This window comes from Borostomias antarcticus (genome assembly GCF_949987555.1).
Source record: "Borostomias antarcticus genome assembly, chromosome: 20".
Classification (NCBI taxonomy): domain Eukaryota; kingdom Metazoa; phylum Chordata; class Actinopteri; order Stomiiformes; family Stomiidae; genus Borostomias; species Borostomias antarcticus.
The window spans coordinates 87501-103101 of NC_140253.1; the positions used below are offsets into that span (position 1 = coordinate 87501).

Here is a 15601-nt window from a genome sequence, read left to right on the forward strand (position 1 = left end):
ACCAACAGACCGAGATGGACAGATGGATGGATGGACGAATAGATGGATGAACTGACGGACGGACGTAGGATTATGGGAGGAGGTGGGTCAGAGGTGAGGGGTCGGAGGTCGTACCCAGGGGGACCCGGGCGGCGCTGGCGTCGGGGTTGATCCAGAAGGAGAGCCATGACAGAACCACGATCAGCAGGGTGGGCGCATACACACCCATCAAATAGAACCCCACCTGCCTCCGCAACATGAAGATCACCTCCACACAGGTGTAGTACCCTACACACACACACACACAGACACACACACACACAAATATACACACAGGTCAACATGAAGATCACCTCCACAGAAGTGTAGTACCCTACACACACACACACACAAACACGCACACACGCACACACACACAGGTCAACATGAAGATCACCTCCACACAGGTGTAGTACCCTACACACACACACACACACACACAGACACACACACACACACACACAAATATACACACAGGTCAACATGAAGATCACCTCCACAGAAGTGTAGTACCCTACACACACACACACACAAACACGCACACACACACACAGGTCAACATGAAGATCACCTCCACACAGGTGTAGTTGGACACGCGCTCCACACGCGCTTGTTTCATTCACAATAGGGAGACCTCCAATCACGTACTTATACGTGCTCATGTAAGTTACTGTGGACGAGCTTCATTCGAAATGTTAGCGTAATAATAATAATAATAGTAATAATAATGATATAATGTATAATAATAATAGTAATAATAATAATAGTAATTATATTAATAATAGTAATAATAATGCCCCAAAATGCGTTGTAATTTTTAACATTTAACATTTAACATAATGATGACCACCACACCACCAATGTCGTTCGAATGTGTTGTTGGTACAGCATGAAGCTATCAGTAATGTGTATCAGTAATGTGTTGTTGGTCCAGCATGTGAAGCTATCAGTAATGTGTATCAGTAATGTGTTGTTGGTACAGCATGAAGCTATCAGTAATGTGTATCAGTAATGTGTTGTTGGTCCAGCATGTGAAGCTATCAGTAATGTGTTGTTGGTACAGCATGTGAAGCTATCAGTAATGTGTTGTTGGTACAGCATGTGAAGCTATCAGTAATGTGTATCAGTAATGTGTTGTTGGTACAGCATGTGAAGCTATCAGTAGGCTATACTCAAGCTCGCGCGACAATCAAAAAAAAAAAAAAAAAAACTCTTGTTATAGCACTAATGTTCAACCAGAAAACCAGACCTAAGCACCCATTCAGATTATTTTCACTCAACAGTGCCTGTCGGTGTTATTCAAAAGCTATAACTAACTGCCTGGGAAAACTGGTCCGTGGGTGCTTTATCCATAATATATAAGGCTGTGTGTCCACTGGCAAGCTGTATAGCTGAATAGCGTCAATCACAGCTGCTTAGAATGCATTAGAGCTGGAGTTCATAGCTGGCTCCGACGTTTACACCTAAGTTAGCAACGGGTGTCGTGTTCTGCAGACTGCAATTAACTAGCCAAGGCAAGATGACACGCACCCTAACCTCTTGGCATTAAAACTTGCTCGAACTGGGCAGGCGCTGGGCAACTGCTGTTTAGCTATGTTGTCAGCTCTAGAACACAGAAAAAGAAATATATAATATTATAATGTAGGATTTCTGGTGAAATACACAGTACATTTTATTTAAAGTAATCCAAAAGTAACTGAAAGTAATCCCTTACTTTACTTTTAAATTGTGGTAATTGGATTACGTTACTGACTACAATTTTTCACAAGTAACTTGTAGGCTAACTGTAAGGGATTGCTTTTTGAAAGTAACCTTCCCAGCCCTGGGTAAAGGTCATTGTGTGTACAGACTTTGTTGTCTTGTCATGACTGTCATGTACTGTGTAACTGTCTTGTTGGGTCTATCCGTATACTGTAATGTCCCTGTGATGTTGTGATGTTCTGTCAGTAGTCTGTACTGTTTTATGTGTTGTAATTTCATGCTGAATGTCATTATGTGTATAAGTGTACTATGTGTTGTAATGTAATTGTATGTGATTGTATGCAATGTCATGTATGTTATATGTTATGTGTACATGTGTACGTACTGTATGTATGTGTGTATGTATGTTATTTTATTTTAATTTTTGTGGACCCCAGGAAGATTAGTGGTTGTCCTGCAACCACTAATGGGGATCCTAATAAAACTAAACTAAACTATTCATCCAGTCAGATGATAATTCATACCAATGTCTAGTATAACAGATGTATATAGAAGAAGCCTATACAAGAGGCCTGACAGTCTAGAGTCAAGCTACTTTTATAGTAATACCTGTGCCTATGCAGTATGTGGTGCTGTAGTAGAGTAATTCCTGTGCCTATGTAGTATTTGGTGCAATAGTATGCCTATTTACAGTAGTATTTGGTGCAGCAGTACAGTAGTAATGACTGTGCCTATGTAGTATTTGGTGCTGTAGTACAGTAGTAATGACTGTGCCTATGTAGTATTTGGTGCCGTAGTACAGTAGTAATACCTGTGCCTATGTAGTATTTGGTGCAGTAGTACAGTAGTAATACCTGTGCCTATGTAGTATTTGGTGCTGTAGTACAGTAGTAATACCTGTGCCTATGTAGTATTTGGTGCCGTAGTACAGTAGTAATATCTGTGCCTATGTAGTATTTGGTGCTGTAGTACAGTAGTAATATCTGTGCCTATGTAGTATTTGGTGCTGTAGTACAGTAGTAATATCTGTGCCTATGTAGTATTTGGTGCAGTAGTACAGTAGTAATGACTGTGCCTATGTAGTATTTGGTGCAGTAGTACAGTAGTAATGACTGTGCCTATGTAGTATTTGGTGCTGTAGTACAGTAGTAATGACTGTGCCTATGTAGTATTTGGTGCCGTAGTACAGTAGTAATGACTGTGCCTATGTAGTATTTGGTGCTGTAGTACAGTAGTAATGACTGTGCCTATGTAGTATTTGGTGCCGTAGTACAGTAGTAATGACTGTGCCTATGTAGTATTTGGTGCCGTAGTACAGTAGTAATGACTGTGCCTATGTAGTATTTGGTGCTGTAGTACAGTAGTAATGACTGTGCCTATGTAGTATTTGGTGCCGTAGTACAGTAGTAATGACTGTGCCTATGTAGTATTTGGTGCCGTAGTACAGTAGTAATGACTGTGCCTATGTAGTATTTGGTGCTGTAGCACAGTAGTAATGACTGTGCCTATGTAGTATTTGGTGCAGTAGTAGCGTAGTAATACCTGTGCCTGGGTAGAACTTAGTACAGTTGCCATATTCGATGTCTTCCTGTTTGATGTCGAACTGTGGCAGAGCGATTTCGTCCATCTGTACCGGGTCTGACTGCCACATGAACACCAGGTCACTGGTGGTGTAGCCAACTGAAACAACAACACGCACCATACTAACGATATTGTAACATTATACTAACAAACGTTGTTAAAACATGCAGGGGTGGCCCTGGGTGTGGGCGCCACATCCATCCTTTGTAGGAGTAGGCGTGGACGTGCTATGGTGGGGCGGGGCTCCCATGCCTAGCAGGGCAGACCATAAGAAAGTTTCTCTTCAAACTTGACTGATAGGGCCAATATATGATATGAATATACAGTACTAGATAACAGAACAGTATAGGACTGAGCAAGTATGTGAGTGCTTACAGCCCTCCAGGGTGAGAGGGTTAGAGTCAGGGTAGCTTACAGCCCTCCAGGGTGAGAGGGTTAGAGTCAGGGCATCTTACAGCCCTCCAGGGTGAGAGGGTTAGAGTCAGGGTAGCTTACAGCCCTCCAGGGTGAGAGGGTTAGAGTCAGGGCATCTTACAGCCCTCCAGGGTGAGAGGGTTAGAGTCAGGGTATCTTAAAGCCCACCAGGGTGAGAAGGGTAGAGTCAGGGTATCTTACAGCCCTCCAGGGTGAGAGGGGTAGAGTCAGGGTAGCTTACAGCCCTCCAGGGTGAGAGGGTTAGAGTCAGGGCATCTTACAGCCCTCCAGGGTGAGAGGGTTAGAGTCAGGGCATCTTACAGCCCTCCAGGGTGAGAGTCAGGGTATCTTACAGCCCTCCAGGGTGAGAGGGTTAGAGTCAGGGCATCTTACAGCCCTCCAGGGTGAGAGGGTTAGAGTCAGGGCATCTTACAGCCCTCCAGGGTGAGAGTCAGGGTATCTTACAGCCCTCCAGGGTGAGAAGGGTAGAGTCAGGGTATCTTACAGCCCTCCAGGGTGAGAGTCAGGGTATCTTACAGCCCTCCAGGGTGAGAGGGTTAGAGTCAGGGCATCTTACAGCCCTCCAGGGTGAGAGGGTTAGAGTCAGGGTAGCTTACAGCCCTCCAGGGTGAGAGGGGTAGAGTCAGGGCATCTTACAGCCCTCCAGGGTGAGAGGGTTAGAGTCAGGGCATCTTACAGCCCTCCAGGGTGAGAGGGTTAGAGTCAGGGCATCTTACAGCCCTCCAGGGTGAGAGGGTTAGAGTCAGGGTATCTTACAGCCCTCCAGGGTGAGAGGGTTAGAGTCAGGGCATCCTACAGCCCTCCAGGGTGAGAGGGTTAGAGTCAGGGCATCCTACAGCCCTCCAGGGTGAGAGGGTTAGAGTCAGGGTAGCTTACAGCCCTCCAGGGTGAGAGGGTTAGAGTCAGGGCATCTTACAGCCCTCCAGGGTGAGAGGGTTAGAGTCAGGGCATCTTACAGCCCTCCAGGGTGAGAGGGTTAGAGTCAGGGCATCTTACAGCCCTCCAGGGTGAGAGGGTTAGAGTCAGGGCATCTTACAGCCCTCCAGGGTGAGAGGGTTAGAGTCAGGGTATCTTACAGCCCTCCAGGGTGAGAGGGTTAGAGTCAGGGCATCCTACAGCCCTCCAGGGTGAGAGGGTTAGAGTCAGGGCATCCTACAGCCCTCCAGGGTGAGAGGGTTAGAGTCAGGGTAGCTTACAGCCCTCCAGGGTGAGAGGGTTAGAGTCAGGGCATCTTACAGCCCTCCAGGGTGAGAGGGTTAGAGTCAGGGCATCTTACAGCCCTCCAGGGTGAGAGGGTTAGAGTCAGGGCATCTTACAGCCCTCCAGGGTGAGAGGGTTAGAGTCAGGGCATCTTACAGCCCTCCAGGGTGAGAGGGTTAGAGTCAGGGTATCTTACAGCCCTCCAGGGTGAGAGGGTTAGAGTCAGGGCATCCTACAGCCCTCCAGGGTGAGAGGGTTAGAGTCAGGGTATCTTACAGCCCTCCAGGGTGAGAGGGTTAGAGTCAGGGCATCTTACAGCCCTCCAGGGTGAGAGGGTTAGAGTCAGGGTAGCTTACAGCCCTCCAGGGTGAGAGGGTTAGAGTCAGGGTAGCTTACAGCCCTCCAGGGTGAGAGGGTGAGAGTCAGGGCATCCTACAGCCCTCCAGGGTGAGAGGGTTAGAGTCAGGGTAGCTTACAGCCCTCCAGGGTGAGAGGGTTAGAGTCAGGGCATCCTACAGCCCTCCAGGGTGAGAGGGTTAGAGTCAGGGTAGCTTACAGCCCTCCAGGGTGAGAGGGTTAGAGTCAGGGCATCCTACAGCCCTCCAGGGTGAGAGGGTTAGAGTCAGGGCATCTTACAGCCCTCCAGGGTGAGAGGGGTAGAGTCAGGGCATCTTACAGCCCTCCAGGGTGAGAGGGTTAGAGTCAGGGTAGCTTACAGCCCTCCAGGGTGAGAGGGTTAGAGTCAGGGTAGCTTACAGCCCTCCAGGGTGAGAGGGGTAGAGTCAGGGCATCTTACAGCCCTCCAGGGTGAGAGGGTTAGAGTCAGGGCATCCTACAGCCCTCCAGGGTGAGAGGGTTAGAGTCAGGGTAGCTTACAGCCCTCCAGGGTGAGAGGGTTAGAGTCAGGGCATCTTACAGCCCTCCAGGGTGAGAGGGTTAGAGTCAGGGTAGCTTACAGCTCTCTAGCTGCATCTTGCAGAGCTGGGTGTCCATTGGGAACATAATGAGATCCAAGGGGCAGGACAGCGTCACAGACAGCCTTGAACACAGGAAAACACACTTTAGATAACGTATTAACAGTGCACGTCACGTGTGTGTGTGTGTGTGTGTGTGTGTGTGTGTGTGTGTGTGCCCTTGCCTCATGCTGATGAGCACATCTCCGTTGCGGAAGATGAACAGCAGGATGTTATCTTGCGTGACGTCATGGAAGTTGGCGTGCTTCTCGTTAGCAAAGAAGAGGTCAGGCTTCCAGAGACACTGGAACATCTTAGGGTCCACCGTCAGCGCCTCGTTCTTGAAGTCTGTGGGCAGGCGCAGCCGCGGGTCGTTCCACCTCTGCCGGAGGAAGATATTCACCCGGTAGTCCTGGAAACAGCCAATCACAGGTCAGTACCAGGTGGAGAGAGCTAGTTGGAAACAGCCAATCACAGGGAAGGATCAGGGATATGATGATGATATTCCCAGATATGATGTACCTTGGCGATCTATGACGCTTCTTAAGGGATACCTTGGTGCATGGACAGTTTTTCCTACGAGTGTTTCCCAGACTATCCCTTAGTGGCTGTCTGAAGGTACATCGTAAGGTACATCCTAAGGTACATTGTTAGTGGAGCTGTCCCTTATTGATGACGTTTTCAAGCGTTCTCAATCATTTTGATTTTACCCCAATCTAATATTAACAAAAAGGAAGCTATGCCTACTAAAGCTCATCTGCTAATCTATTTAAGAGTCAAGGCGAGACCTCATGATAATCCAATTCCAATTCATACATTATAGTCTACAAAATATAAAATAAAGAGCATTTATTGGGACACAAGCGTAGTCTGGGACATCTTGAAAAGCTAGGAAAAAAATTATAATGATGATGGCTAATGATGATAGCTAAATGAGTGACTGATTTTGTTCACCCAGTGTTCTGAAAAGTTGTCATATAGCCTACCACCCATTATGTTATGTTCAATTCATGGGTAGCACATCCTGTCAGGTAGGGAATGTTGATAGGCATTAAGAAATTTCCTTCATGACACAATACGATACTAAACACAATATTGTTTTAATGCAGCCATGGTGTATAGGCCTACATGAAGCACAAGTTGGCTGACACTAAATAGAAGGGGACCTTGATTAATTACCTGTGTCTACCCTACTATGGGTCTAGAAGGCCTCATTGGATTAATCAATGCGCCTAATATCTGTTGGTATCCTATACAGTGTAGGGTAGCCTACAGACAGCCTGAAAATCCATATGCCATCAAATTGCTCATTTACATAAGAAAATATTGCTCCTTTACATAAGAGAGTGTTGAATTTTATATTATGGATAGTCCCTATATTTTATTTGGCTCAATACAATTTTAAAAGACAACATTCCCGTGATGTGTTATGTAGGCTACGCGCAGGTAGGGTAGACAGATGTGCGCTATATTGCAACTCTCCTTTCTAAAAGTATAATTTTGCTCTAATCGGTCTAAAACTATAACATGATGAACGGCACATCAGCTCCAGGTAGAGCTTAAGATGTTCCTTCAGAAGGTACATCGTAAGCTCGATTGGCAATATTGTAGGATAATGCTAGTGATGGCTAATGTTGATGCTAGTGGAGGTTAATGTTGATGCTAGTGAAGGCTCCTGTTAATGCTAGTGATGGCTAATGTTAATGCTAGTGGAGGTTAATGTTGATGCTAGTGAAGGCTCATGTTGATGCTAGTGGAGGTTAATGTTGATGCTAGTGAAGGCTAATGTTGATGCTAGTGGAAGTTAATGTTGATGCTAGTGGAGGCTAATGTTGATGCTAATGGCTGCTAATATTGATGCTAGTGGTAGTTAATGTTGATGCAGATGTTGAGCTAGTGGAGGCTAATGTTAATGCTAGTGGAGGTTAATGTTGATGCTAGTGGAGGATAATGTTGATGCTAAGGAAATTGCTAACAGAGGCCAATATGGACTCACCATGGTGGTTTCCTGGATTGAACCAAAACTGTTGATGAAAATGTTCACCTTGACTTCAACTGGTATCCCTGCAATACAAACAATGCTCTTAGTGGCTACTCTTTCTTAGTCCAGTGGTAGTATGGTCTAGTGGTTCTAGGTCCAGTGGTAGTATGGTCTAGTGGTTCTAGGTCCAGTGGTAATATGGTCTAGTGGTTCTACTGTAGGTCCAGTGGTAATATGGTCTAGTGGTTCTAGGTCCAGTGGTAATATGGTCTAGTGGTTCTAGGTCCAATGGTAGTATGGTCTAGTGGTTCTAGGTCCAGTGGTAGTACGGTCTAGTGGTTCTACTGTAGGTCCAGTGGTAGTATGGTCTAGTGGTTCTAGGTCCAGTGGTAGTATGGTCTAGTGGTTCTACTGTAGGTCCAGTGGTAGTATGGTCTAGTGGTTCTAGGTCCAGTGGTAGTACGGTCTACTGGTTCTAGGTCCAGTGGTAGTACGGTCTAGTGGTTCTACTGTAGGTCCAGTGGTAGTATGGTCTAGTGGTTCTAGGTCCAGTGTTAGTATGGTCTAGTGGTTCTAGGTCCAGTGGTAGTATGGTCTAGTGGTTCTAGGTCCAGTGTTAGTACGGTCTAGTGGTTCTACTGTAGGTCCAGTGGTAGTACGGTCTAGTGGTTCTAGGTCCAATGGTAGTATGGTCTAGTGGTTCTAGGTCCAGTGGTAGTACGGTCTACTGGTTCTAGGTCCAGTGGTAGTACGGTCTAGTGGTTCTACTGTAGGTCCAGTGGTAGTATGGTCTAGTGGTTCTAGGTCCAGTGGTAGTACGGTCTAGTGGTTCTACTGTAGGTCCAGTGGTAGTATGGTCTAGTGGTTCTAGGTCCAATGGTAGTATGGTCTAGTGGTTCTAGGTCCAGTGGTAGTACGGTCTAGTGGTTCTAGGTCCAGTGGTAGTACAGTCTAGTGGTTCTAGGTCCAGTGGTAGTATGGTCTAGTGGTTCTAGGTCCAGTGGTAGTACAGTCTAGTGGTTCTAGGTCCAGTGGTAGTACAGTCTAGTGGTTCTAGGTCCAGTGGTAGTATGGTCTAGTGGTTCTAGGTCCAGTGGTAGTACAGTCTAGTGGTTCTAGGTCCAGTGGTAGTATGGTCTAGTGGTTCTAGGTCCAGTGGTAGTACGGTCTAGTAGTTCTAGGTCCAGTGGTAATATGGTCTAGTGGTTCTAGGTCCAGTGGTAATATGGTCTACTGGTTCTAGGTCCAGTGGTAGTACGGTCTAGTAGTGTTGTCTAGTGGAGTGTTTCTGACATTGTGTCATGTGATGTTCCGCTTGGCTTGTTATGACACTGAACAGCAGATGGCCATTGCTCCTAGCATCCTCAGACAGCTAATCAACCAGGAATAGTCCTCCTGTCCTACACGCGCACACACACACACAGCTACCCCTCCTACTCTTACCTTTGAAGTTGGGTCTGAGGCGTGGGTCATAGCTGACCATGAGGCGGTTGAGGATGTTGCTGGTGGAGTTGGCAGGAACCTGTGCAAGTTCCTCTGCAGAGAGCTGCCTGCAGGACAAAACAACTGTGTTAGAGAGACCCTGACCAAACAACCGTGTAGGTGTCCCAATACTTTTGTCCACATAGTATGTTTGTATGCATATATGTGCAGTATGTACAGTATATGTATGGTTATGTACTGTATGTTTGTATGTACTGTATATAGGTGCAGTATTTATATGTTTTGGGCGTATAGTATGAGCGGCTGTATAGAGGACACTTCACATTTGTATATCCTTTGCTTCCTCTTGTATTGTATTTGTGTTAAGCTACAATACCGGAAGGTAAGGACTACTTATGTCAGTACTATGTTTTTTTGTTTTATTATTGATGTGTGGCCGAAATGAGTTTTCTCCGGAGGGTGGCTGGGGTCTCCCTGAGAGATCGGGTGAGAAGTTCAGTCATCCGCGAGAGACTCGGAGTAGAGCCGCTGCTCCTTTGCGTCGAAAGGAGCCAGTTGAGGTGGTTCGAGCATCTAGTGAGGATGCCTCCTGGGCGCCTCCCTAGGGAGGTGTTCCAGGCGTGTCCGGCTGGGAGGAGGCCGCGGGGTAGACCCAGGACTAGGTGGCAGGATTACATCTCCGCACTGGCCTGTGAGCGGCTAAAGATTCCCCAGGCAGAGCTGGTTGATGCTGCTAGGGAAAGGGATGTCTGGGGCCTCCTGCTGGAGCTGATGCCTCCGCGACCCGACCCCGGATAAACGGATGACGATGGATGGATTATTGATGTGTCATATAATCCCATATAGGATGGGCCACACTAGTGGCATGACACGAACATTAGGGTTAACATTACAGTGAATATTACAGTTGACTCCCTGGGTGAACTGTTTTTTTGCTTTCCTCTGGAATATGTAGGGCTAGGATCCATGTCCATCCACCCATTGCTCTCTGTAAAGTGCATTGTGTTGCCTCTGTGTATGAAATGCGCTATACAATTAATGTTTGATTTGATTTGACTCATTGCAGTGTTGTAGGTAGTTCAGGGTCAGGGTGCGTAGTTTAGATGGAGATATTGGCCACTCGACAGAGACCGCCCTGCTTGCAGTGACGGAGTCACTCCATGCCGCGAGAGTGAACTCTCTCTCCTCTGTCCTGATACTCCTAGACCTGTCAGCAGCATTTGATACGGTAGACCACCAGATCCTCCTCTCCACCCTCGAGGAGAAAGGCGTCGCTGGCTCTGCACACTCCCTGTTTGCATCCTACCTGACGGGCCGCTCCTACCAGGTGACATGGAGAGGGTCTATGTCGGAACTGCGTAGTCTGACTACAGGGGTTCCACAAGGGTCTGTCCTGGGTCCTCTCCTGTTTTCCCTCTACACTACATCTCTGGGTCCTGTCATTCGCTCGCATGGCTTCTCCCATCCCTGCTATGACGATGACACCCAACTGGTCTTGTCATTTCCCCCTTCCGATACACAAGTGGAGACACGCATAGCTGGGTGCTTGGCTGACATCTCGGAGTGGATGACGACACATCACCTCAAGCTCAATCTGGACAAGACTGAGCTGCTGTTCCTCCCGGGGAAGGGCTGCCCGCACCGGGACCTGGCCATCACCATTGAAGACACACTGGTGACCCCGACTCGGACTGCGAGGAATCTGGGTGTGACCCTGGATGACCAACTGTCGTTTTCCGCATATCACATCCGTCACACGCTCCTGCAGATTCATGCTCTACAAAATCAGGAGGATTCGCCCTTTCCTCACCAATGAAACGGCGCAGGTACTCATCCAGGCCCTGGTCATCTCCCGCCTGGACTACTGCAACATCCTCCTTGCTGGGGCCCCAGCGTCAGCCATTAAACCTCTGGAACTTGTCCAGAAAGCTGCTGCTCGCCTGGTGTTCAACCACCCCATGTTCTCCCACACAACTTCCCTTCTCCGTTCCCTACACTGGCTCCCTGTAGCAGTTCGCATCCAGTTTAAAACTCTGGCGCTAACCTACAGGGCAATGAAAGGAACAGCCCCCTCCTACCTCCAGGCCATGGTCAAACCCTACACCCTCTCCCGCCCGCTAAGCTCTGCTACCTCGGGGCGACTGGTTGCCCCGTCACTCCGAGGCCCCTGCGGTCGATCGACACTGTCATGGCTCTTCTCTGTCCTGACCCCGCAGTGGTGGAATGAGCTGCCCACTGACGTCAGGACAGCAGTCGCTGCCCATCTTTCGTCGCAGGCTCAAAACTCATCTCTTCAAGAAGTACTACAACAATACTCCTTCCTAAGCACTTATTGTATTTTATTGTATTGTATTGTATTGCACTGTACTTTAGATTGCTATTCTTGCACTTTGCCTTCAGCACTAGATTATGCTCTTAAGTCACTTGTTTTAGAAAGAAGATGCACTTGTGAGTTCTGGCAAGTAGTAGTACATTGGCTTTTCCTACGTTATATGCAATTATTGTTAGTCACTTTGGATAAAAGCATCTGCTAAATGACTGTAATGTAATGTAATGTAATATTGCAGTGTTGTAGGTAGGGTTAGAGGGTTAGAGAGACTCACGATGGACAGATGACTTTCTTGCCCTTCTTGCCCTTGCCTTCCTTGGCTCCAGTCAGAGCAGAGCTGAGCAGCAGCAGCAGCAGCCACTCTGTCTGAGCCATACTCCGACTGCAACACACATACACACACAAGCACACGCACGTTTTACACACACACACACACACACATAACACACATGTACGTTACACACAAACACATTACACACGCACACACGTTACACACTCACATTACGCACGCGCACACATGCACGCACACAATCGTCACATGGATCAATAATCTATCTATCTATCTACAGTATGTATCTATGTATGTGTGTATGTATCCATCTATGTGTGCACAAATACAGCTGTGCAGATTAGTAAGGGTTAGGGTTACAGTAGCAGGTAAGGATAGGGTTAGGGTTCGCAGGTAGCCTACCCTACCCTCATATTCCAATTGGCCAGTCACACAAGCAGCTTCAGGGGAATGCCATGAGATTGCCTGATCAGACTTGAATACGGCCTACTTTAATAAGATGGCGTGTGTGTAGTTCGTCTGTCTGCTGTTTAGAACTACCCGTCCTGTATCTGTCTGTCTGCTGTTTGGATCAAGATTTTTTTATTCGTCACATGTAATGAACGGTGTCAGTCACAGTGAAATGTTGTTTCTGCAAGATTCTGCTAGTTTAGAACAGTTAGACCTGGCTGCTGGTTCTTGGGCAAGACCACGACACGGGTAAATGCTCATTACAGCTGTACATGTGATGTACTAACCCTGTGTTACAGTATTAAAGCTCATAGTTTAGACGGTTCCTTTACCGGGCTGTAACCAGTGGGGAACTGGAGATTAGGTTACAAAGACAACGCAAGCTGCTTCCCATGTAGGCTAGCCGTCCCCTCCAATACTCTCCTCACCGTCCTGCTTGGACATATGCAGCCCTACCTGAGTACCGGGTGCCCGGTGTCTACGCATCTCTACATGCCTTCCAGAGAGCCCACGGTAACGGCGCACTGCACGCAACTTCGTGCCCCCGCTGCACAAGCTCGTCAATCAGCGGAGGTGTCACTATAACCCGAGAGCGAGGCCGTCCCGGGGTGGAAGGGAGGGAGGGAGAGAAAGAGGGGAAATGGAGGAGAGGACTGCGGCTATGCAGTGAGACCCACTCGTTCTAATGGCGTATACAGCTGTTACCAACAGCAAACAACTGTACGGAGCCGGATAGGACACATGAACAACTCTACTATAACTCAGTTAAAAAACGACATTACACACCGCGGATACTAGCCTACACTCGGCTACCGGTCTCAACAGAAAACTGCAGAATAGTCAGAATATATCGTGCCCGTCTTACCCTCAAGAGCGCTGGATGAAATATTTCAGCGGATCCGGTTCAAACACATTACAGCATCATCACGCTCCCCTCGCCTCGCGTGTCCTCCTGTCCCCAAGTCCGCTCAGCGCCTGTCCGCATGCGCGCACGGAGAGGACAATAATGTGAGCGGCAGAGTGCGTGCGTGTGTGTGTGTGTGTGTGGGTGTGTGTGAGAGAGAGATAATGTGTGCGCACCTGCTCTTTTACATGCGCAGTCTTGGGAAAACCACCGTCAGCATCACCACAACCCCCCAGGGGTGCACGCGGACACGCACACGCACAGACTTTTGTGAAGGACTGGAAAAGCCTACTGGAAGACAAGGCTAGACTGTGTGGTCTCTCTCGCACCTGAGCTGGACGCTGTGCGGCCGCATCGACGCCTCGGTCCTCGTAATTCCGTCATACTGCGGTCCCTCGTCAGACAGCCGGACATAACTCTTCCAGCAGCCCTTCCTGGTGCCCGAGCTTTCAGTTAACATGGGGGAGGGGTGTCTGTAGGTTAGGGTTATCTCTGTGGTGCCCGGGCTTTGAGCTAATGGGGGAGGGATGTATGTATATTAGGGTTAGGGTTCTCTCTGTGTAAAGAAAGACAGGAATGAATCACTGGACTAATGAATAGCTCCTCATTGCTTTATGACCAACTGGATCATTTAATCTCAGTCAGAAACTGAACCATTAGTCACATTGATTTTTTTAATCACACTGATTTAAGGGGAGGGGGAGGGAGAGAGCGAGAGAGAGAGAGAGATACCCAGCAGTCCAGTAATGCTGATGTACCTCTAGGGGCTGATGGTGACGTGGGGATATTAGCCCGACTCATTCAACTATCACAGAACACCAAACATGGGGTTAACGCCACACAAAGGCACTTTTATACGTTTGAGTTTGATAGTGACAGTACATTTTGGGCAATTCATGTTTCTCATTGTGCCTAATCAGGGCGTAATACCACTCACAACCACAGGCGGGCCAAATACATGGTTCACCTTCTACCACCAATCAGAATCAGAATTAGTTTTATTTCCATTGTAGTTTTTCAACATACTAGGAATTTGCTTTCGGGCATAGTGCAAAGGGTGAGTACAAAATACACAAGCCTTGTCCCTTCTTTTAAATAAAATAAACAAACAAACAAGCTGGTGGCCGTGGGGAAGAAGCTGCCTCTGTGGTGTGAGGTTCTGTTCCTGATGGGCCACAGCCTCCCGCCTGAGGGGAGTAACATGAACAGATCATGGATGGGGTGGGCGGGGTCGGACGCAATCTTCCTGGCCTATCACCTTCTTGGCGGATTGTATCCCCATGACGCGCTGCAGTTTGGCCCTGTCTTTGGCTGTAGCGGCGGATTTCTACGGTTGGCATGAGAAAATCCTAAATTAAATCTGCAGGGGTGGATCCCCTGATATTCATAAGTTCCTCTCTGGTGGTAGAACTCTCTGGTGAGGGAACTCCCGGGTTCCCCTAGCTGGGAACTGCTCCACCTTCTACCACCAATCAAACACATGCTACATCTTCTATCACCAAAGCACTCCACCACCAATTCACTCAAAATATCAACCGCATCATGCAGATGCCTCAAATTATATATATGATCAGTCACTGATTGATAAACAATGCTATTAATTCCAGTGTAAGCGGCATTGAATGTGCCTTTAAACACAAACCCAGCCATCGACAGCAGACACACCAGACAGAAGATACACTAGACAGTAGACACACTAGAGACAGTACACTAGAGACAGTAGACACACACCAGACAGAAGATGCACTAGACAGTAGACACACTAGAGACAGAAGATACACTAGACAGTAGACACACTAGAGACAGAAGATACACTAGAGACAGTACACTAGAGACAGTAGACACACAAGAGACAGTAGATGCACTAGACAGTAGACACATTAGAGACAGTTGACACTAGAGACAGCAGATACAATAGACATACTAGAGACAGTATACATGCTAGAGACAGTAATTACACCGGAGACAGTAGATGACACTAGACAGTAGATACACCTGAGACAGTAGACACACCTGAGACAGTAGACACACCTGAGACAGTAGACACACCTGAGACAGTAGACATACCTGAGACAGACACCTGAGGCAGTAGACACACTATAGACAGTAGAAACACCACAGTAGATATACCAGACACACTAGAGACAGTACAGTAGACACACTAGACAGCAGACACACCTGAGACAGTCGATACACGAGACAGTACACACCTGAGACAGTAGACACACCTGAGACAGTCAATACACTAGACAGTAGACACACTAGAGGCAGCAAACACACAGTAGATACATACCAGACGTAGAGACCCAGCCATTGA

General features: G+C 47.6%; 1 protein-coding gene across 1 annotated transcript in view; it reads right to left on the reverse strand.

Annotated features, from left to right (window-relative positions):
* The window catches only part of LOC311322332 (glycine receptor subunit beta-like), a gene marked incomplete at both ends in the record, with an annotated part of 16087 nt that extends 2343 nt beyond the window's left edge, over positions 1–13744 (reverse strand). The window contains 8 exons of the mRNA XM_084454400.1: positions 115–267; positions 3262–3399; positions 5892–5974; positions 6074–6300; positions 7885–7952; positions 9313–9419; positions 11916–12023; positions 13614–13744. Of these exons, the coding sequence (XP_084310526.1) occupies positions 115–267; positions 3262–3399; positions 5892–5974; positions 6074–6300; positions 7885–7952; positions 9313–9419; positions 11916–12023; positions 13614–13744 (1015 nt within the window). The remainder of the gene's footprint in view (positions 1–114; positions 268–3261; positions 3400–5891; positions 5975–6073; positions 6301–7884; positions 7953–9312; positions 9420–11915; positions 12024–13613) is intronic.
* Between the last annotated feature and the right edge of the window lie 1857 nt (positions 13745–15601).